This window comes from Aptenodytes forsteri, unplaced genomic scaffold, assembly GCF_000699145.1.
Source record: "Aptenodytes forsteri isolate BGI_AS27 unplaced genomic scaffold, ASM69914v1 Scaffold1, whole genome shotgun sequence".
Taxonomy (NCBI): Eukaryota; Metazoa; Chordata; class Aves; order Sphenisciformes; family Spheniscidae; genus Aptenodytes; species Aptenodytes forsteri.
The window spans coordinates 5031509-5038367 of NW_008795035.1; the positions used below are offsets into that span (position 1 = coordinate 5031509).

At 41.4% G+C, this 6859-nt stretch overlaps 1 protein-coding gene across 1 annotated transcript in view; it reads right to left on the minus strand.

Moving 5' to 3' along the window:
• IL16 (interleukin 16) overlaps positions 1-6859 on the minus strand; it is a 47651-nt gene that overhangs the window by 18589 nt on the left and 22203 nt on the right. The window contains exons 4-7 of the mRNA XM_009276547.1: positions 4120-4256; positions 3293-3401; positions 831-924; positions 224-366 (exon numbers count right to left, since the gene is read on the minus strand). Coding sequence (XP_009274822.1) covers positions 224-366; positions 831-924; positions 3293-3401; positions 4120-4256 — 483 coding nt within the window. The remainder of the gene's footprint in view (positions 1-223; positions 367-830; positions 925-3292; positions 3402-4119; positions 4257-6859) is intronic.

A 6859-nucleotide genomic window follows, 5' to 3' on the forward strand; every position in this document is an offset into this window, starting at 1 on the left:
GCTGAAGAAATGGGGTTTTGCTGGCACAGAGCCTTTCCCGCTCTCCTACTCCTCGCAGAGGAGGGATGGGGTTAAAAAGTGGAGGAAGCAGAGTGCGCCATCTTCCCTGACAGGGCCTGCAAGGAAGGTAGGTTTTGGCGGGAAAGTGACTGCCAAGGTCATTGAAAGACTCTTATTGGAGACAGTTTTGTCTATTTTTTAGGTGATTTCCTGTAGCACTTACTGGGGTTCTCCCTCCAGAGCAGTCCAGCTGTTGGGAAAGAGATTTGCGGCTGGTGTGGAGAGCATGGGGCTGCCGGTCTCTGAAGGGCACGGCTTTCCGGGGCACCGCGCAGTCCATCTCCCCCATCCAGTACGGGTTTACACCTGTCAGACGTGGGGAGAGTGACGTGGGTTATTTCTCAAGCGCCAGACGTTTCTGCACATTCATTTTATCAGGTAAATGTTACTTAGAAATGTTTTTCCTCTTGCAAATCTCTCTGTGAAGGGTGTGATCTTTTCAGTCCTCACTGTGGGGATAGCCATTAATGTTAAATATAGTAAAAAGCAAACATTCCCTACCAAAAGAGCATTGGCTTATTTAGAATACACCTTAAAAAACGTAAAATGGAATGCTTATGCACAAAACCTCTGACTGTAGGATATTGTGAATATAAAAGCTGATGCTTTTATGCATCAGCAATTCTTAGCTAATGATCCCAGCTGCAGTTTGGATCAAATTTGGACAACAGCTGCAGTTTCTTTCAGCATTGCAGTGCCGTCACATGATGAAGCGCTGTGTGTCACTCCCTGAATATTACAAGAGAAAAGATTACTTCTTTGCAACTTACTGGTTGAGTTACTGCGAGTCCGTTGACATGCAGCTTTACTGTGCAGAAAACCATTTTGTATTTCCAAAGGCCTTTCCTTACAGGTTGGTGTTTCCTACAAAAAAAAAAAAAGAAAAAAAAGCCCTATTGCTCTGCAAGAAATTCTCGAGTGATCTAAACTTAAAAATAAAATTTCTTCTAATTTGGCTTGCATTGCTCTGCAAGAAATTCTCGAAAGTGATCTAAACTTCAAAATAAAATTTCTTCTAATTTGGCTTGCACTAATTTTAGCCTGAATCAAAAAACATGGAGCAAAATTAATTATTTAAAATAAATAGGATGATAAAGGAGAATGCAGCTCAAAACTTTGCTATAAAAATGATTATAACTTGCCAAAGTAATAAGATAGAAATAGATTCTGGTCTTTAGTCAAAATGGACAGAAAATTAGTTGGACACCCCCCGTTGGTTCAAACTGACTAATATTTTGATGCATGGGTAAACTGTAGCCATGCTTGTCCAATTTCTGGAGATAAGTGGTGCTTTTGGGGACTCGGTCTCCATCAACTTAGAAGGGTGTTATTTTCTAAAGGAAAATTCTTAGGCCCAGCTTTGGAATGGTGGATAGGTATCCAACTTCTGCTGATTTCAGAGGGGTGTTTTTTAGTCAAAATATGATCCAGGTGTTTAAAAACCTTTGAGGACTAGGCTTTAGTGTTTTCCAAAAATTCAGTCCCTTCTACTTGGAAACTCTTAATTGCTTTTGAAAATATAGCCATTAATTCTAGCATTTAAAAACTTGCAGATAAAACATTCAGGTTTCTAAATGCAGATTTTTAGAACAGTTTGAAAATAAATAAATGATCACATCTGAATAACAGTTGATGTTAGGAGTAATTTCTGGATGTGTATGGTTCCTGAAAGTCCTGCTTCTGCTGTGACATGGGGAATGCCATTGATCCTGAGGAAACCACAGTTAAAGGAAGAACACTACTAAATACAGACAGCATATGGAAACTGATTGAAATATAGTAAACCTTCAAATATAAAAGGATTTTGTTCAGCGATGTTCTGCAGGGGCTAAGAAGGCCGCAAGAGCAGCATTAGAGCAGGATCTATACGTCCTAATCTGTCTGGAGCCAACCAAGACAAACACTTTCTTTCAGGAGCCTGACTTCAGTAGTGCTGTTTGGAGATACCTCAAGAAGTAATGAATGATAATTTTCCTCTTCGACAGCAGGTGGAGGCATTGCCAAGTAGCAAAATCCTACTAGGGCTTTCCAGTCCCGTTGCCCTTGGGAACTTTTCAGAATAAGAAATGCAGAGAAGATCCTTAAAGAGGCATTTTGAAAATGATTTTGCAGTGTTTCTCTTACCAAGCTAGCTAGCTTGAAAAGCCTTTGCTATTAACCCTTAATTAATTTGGTGCGGGGTTGTCTTTAAAGGCACAGTTCACCTGGCTGTCTCTTGGGTGGTACTATGCTACAAAAGTTTAATATAGTTCATCTCTGGATACTTAGGCATTTAAAGGAGAGAAAATAAACAAAAATCTTGGCAGAATTCAGCAGACATCTGGGTGAGACAGTTCACTGCCGTCCTAGAAAGAGGCACACTCAGACCTGATAGCAGCTCCAGTCAGGGGTGTTTTCTCAGTCTAGGATTATATCAGAGCTTTATGTTTGACCCATTTGCAGATAGCAAGCAGAAAGTGCCTTTTTTCCATGAATATCAAGATCTGAAGCCTGCAACAAATCTCTGGCTGAGCTCTGTTGTCTTCAAAGTGGTAAATGTGTGGTAGGGGACTAGCTCTGTCCGGTCATCATCCTCAACTTTCCTCCAGAATTTGCAGGTGAAAAGCCTTTGGTGCCATCCAGTTTGGGGTGGGGATGAGAGGATAAGAAGCCTGAAATTAAATGTGTCTAATCCAATGAAATGGCTTCTGTGAAAGAAAGATCAAAAGGGTTTTCCACTGAAAGGTTTGGTGATAATGCAGGGTTGCTGACCTGTTAATGCTGCCTCCTGTTCCCCTCTCTCTGTAGCAGACTCTAGTAATATTCACCATGGGAATTTTCTAGCTAGAGATCGTAGATCCACAAAACTACTTCAGTACAGGGCCTGCTCTCTGGCTTCTGGATTCATGGATCTTCCCTTAAATCCACCTCTGCCTTTGCTCAACTTCCAAATGGAAAATTAACATTGGCAAGCTATGTGTTTCTAAAAGGAGGGGTTGTAGAGCCTTTGCTAGAATTTCCCAGGGCCTCGGCCTCCCCATAGCCTCTGTTTATCTGGGAAAAAGCTATGCTGAAAGTCACCAGAGTCTGACCACAAGAGGCTTGGGGTTTTGTCAGGAAGAGAAAAACCATGTTCTTCAAATGTCTGATGCACAAATTCCCCTTCTGTCTCAAGTAAATGTCAAATCACCCCACAGTTGTGGGAGGGGACCACAACTTTCATACTTACATTGCCAGCCATCATGATGTTCACCAGCCGTGTTGTTGGGTGAATGAGAGAATCAGCCTCCTTGCTGGACAGATCTTTAAGCGATTGTCCATTTAGTGTTAACAGTTCATCCCTTGGGCTCAGACAACCATCCCTTAGAAAAAGAAAAAAGGAACATGTTTGCGTATCGTTTTACAAAGAACAATATGGCACTGTTGTGCTACATGTCTCACTAACTGAGGAGTCAGCTGCAACCCTCCCTTTGCCTTGAACAGAGCTGCCATGAGATGTCTTGATGTGTGATACACCCCATCCCCTGCTAGGATTTTTTCCTGTTGCTGCTCTCTTCTGCTCAGTCCTGGTGATCAGTGGCTGCCTTTCCACACATAGCTTACATCCAGGCTAAAATGACAGCATAGAACAGCCCAAGCCAGGCAAAATATTCCTCCCCTCTCACCGTCTTGCATTTGCAAGTTGATCGGAGACTATACACTTCACTCCCTTTCAGGAACTTTGGCTCATATTGCTTCCCAGTGGCCTTGCTAGGCTGCTGACATCCAACGTTGCCCTTTAATAGGGCAACAAGGAAAACACCATTTGAAAACTTAATGTTATGTACAATCTTTCATTCTTCCAGGTTTTATTTCTTAGCGTAATTGAGAAGCATTAGATGCCTGAGTGGTCACAGTTTTTTTTTTTTTCTAGAATCTGGACTTGTGTCTCCAACGGGAAGCATTGTAACAAATGATTCCCAAACATCACGGCCTTTCTCTGAAACTGAGCTTCAAGGCGTAGCTCGTCACCAAAGCTGGTCACGCAAAATCCATGCGAATGGCTCCTTAATAAGCTTGCTGACTTCACATGTACTGTACCTGTTTGCTGTGCCACCGGCAGGCACGTGGCTCCCTGTGAACCCTTTCCAGAGAGATGCACAGTTCAGACTCCTAGAGAGCTTGATCCCTGAGCTGCTGTTCCCTGTGGTTGTACACAGCCTGCAGATGCAGCTGTCCTGATTCAGAAGATGAAAGGTTGCGTGAAAGAAAATGTACCAAGGATGTTAAAAGTTACTTACAGTTATCTTGAGCCTTTTTAAGAAATGCAGAAAATGTTCCTGTTCTTAGAACCAGGTTGCCTCCAAGTAGAACAGGAGCAGGCCTTTAACACTGTGCAGTTGTGAAAGAGTAATTGTATTATAGAGTCAGTGTTTAAAAGAAGTTGTTTTCCTTAGGACTTCAGTGGCTTCTGGCTACAAGAGGGAAGTGTATTAGAATAGAGTGCCCCTTTGCACAGAGGGGAAGACAACAGATAATAGACTTTTCATAGTAACTGGATAAATTTTGCCTATGCTAACTATTACACGAAAAGACAGGGAGGAAAATAAACATATGCCAGAAAAGGAAATACTCTGGAAAACAGAAGAGGTCTGAATGGAAAATAAGTGTATACAAAACACTAGAAGCTCCACCCCTGCTGCTGACTTGTTAAGTGGGGGCAGGGGACCAGAGAGGACTGCAACAGTGGAAGATTCTCTGTCCGCTCCAGACTTGTTAAGGTTGCATCTGGAGGACTAAGTGTAAGCACATTTTTAACACAGTTATGAATCATTAACATATGGCCATACAGAAAGAAAGCATCTTAAGTCATATGAGTAAGTAAAGCAAAGAATGGATTGACTAAGCACATGAAGGACAACACATTTGTCTAGCAAATATACTCCTGCAGCACAAATGCGTGAACACTTAAAAATTCTACAGAGACAAGGAAAGCTGGAAAAAGTTAGCACATAATTTCTTTTCCATTTGCTTAGTAAATCTCCTAATTCAAGTATTCACTTGTTCTGCTCCCAGCTGAACCCACCTCCTCTGCCCTCGCCAGCCTCTCCATACTCCACATAGTGAAGAGGGCTCTCAGTGTATCCTGGATCCAGGCTTGTTCCCGAGAGATTTGTATGACTGAGGTATAGATTTCTGAAGGGGAGGCAAATTTCATATGTTAGGACAGCCCACAAAATATAGCAGTGGTCAACTGTCTGTATTGCTCCTGGGTCCTCTAGTCAGAGTGGCATGAACTATTTCCAGTAATCTGTAGTCCTTTGACAGCACAAGGAAAGCTGTGTAACCACCTTCTTCACCACCAGTAGGGCTTCATTTCTGCCCTAAGCAAAGTTCATCCAGCCCTGAGTTTTAGAATCATTATGCCCTTTCACCACAAATCAATAGGGATCACATCATACCTGACTTACAGCAAACACAAACTTTAACTTTACAGCAATGTCAATAAAGGTCATTCTCTTCCAGGCTGACTGTTGAAGCCTGGCTCCCATTCTGAGACCTGCCAGAGTAAATCTAAGGCTGTGAATGAATTAAGTATTTAACTTTGAGCTCTAGGCTCACTGCAGGCTGAATTCAGTAGGTAATGCATAAGGGCTATACTTGTATTGACTGACTTGTTAACTCTGTGGGTTTGCTTGCATTCCAGATTGTCTGCCATTAATGAGGAGTGTCTGAATTTTACGAAGCCTCTTTTGTTCATGAAGAGTGCTTCTAGTGAGTAACAGGTAAGTGTATAAGCATGGAGAGAATTCTATTTTAAACCAGTTTGTTTGAACTCTAGTATTAGTTTTGGAGCTTCTATATTTGCTTTTCACCAAAGGTAAATATCTTGGGAAATACATGCTTGAAATCAGGACTACATTATGTTCTTTTTTTTCTTATGGCAGTGCTTTGAAGTCTTCGGCATGGTAACAAAATAAAGATTAGAATTTGGTTGGCTAAGTATTTTGAGACCTCAGCTGATCATGGATTGGGGTTGTTGTGAAAGAACAATTGTATTATAGAGTCAGTGTTTTAAAAAAGTTGTTTTCCTTTTTTTCTGTAGTCAGAATTTGTTTGGGCTTGCCAACTTCTCCTCTTAGGAATCCTTACTCTTGTGTACTGCTCCCTTGGAGTATCTATGTATCCTCTCACAGCTACTGATCAGGCACACACACAGAGAACTTTGTATAGCTGTTCTCCACACTTCATTTTGTTCTTGATTTTAACTTAATGGTGGGCCTTTTCAGACTGTCCCCAACTCATCTCTGTTAAGAGCACAGTCATGCTTATGCCCTGCCTATAACTTGTTCACAGTGTACAGCTGCTGCATTCATGGTGTTTATAAAAATTTTCATAATTAATTGTCCAAAAGTCATTTGGCTCTCATCAGTTTCACAGGACATCAGAGTGCAGTGGGTTTGGCTCCGAGGTTTTTCGTTGCAGCATCGTGTAAGTCCTTTGGGGAAGACATTGTATTTTGTACAATGGGACACATGCCAGGCTGGAACTTCTGGGTTGTATTGGGACAGACACGTGAAATGACACCAAATAAAAACTGATATGAATATTCTTTCTAAGAGCAGTAAGTTGCATGCACTTAGTCAGAAGGTAAGTAGAGGTTAAATCCATTGTACACTGCAGAAAAATCTTGTGAAGAATGTTTGTTTGAATCTGTAGTCATCTTACCAAGTTGGGCTACATTTCAAATAAGCTCTGTGTGTCAATTGTTTATGCAATTCATTTACGTGAATTACTTAAAAAAAAAAAAAAAAAAAAGGTTTTTTTGGGCTGTGGGGAA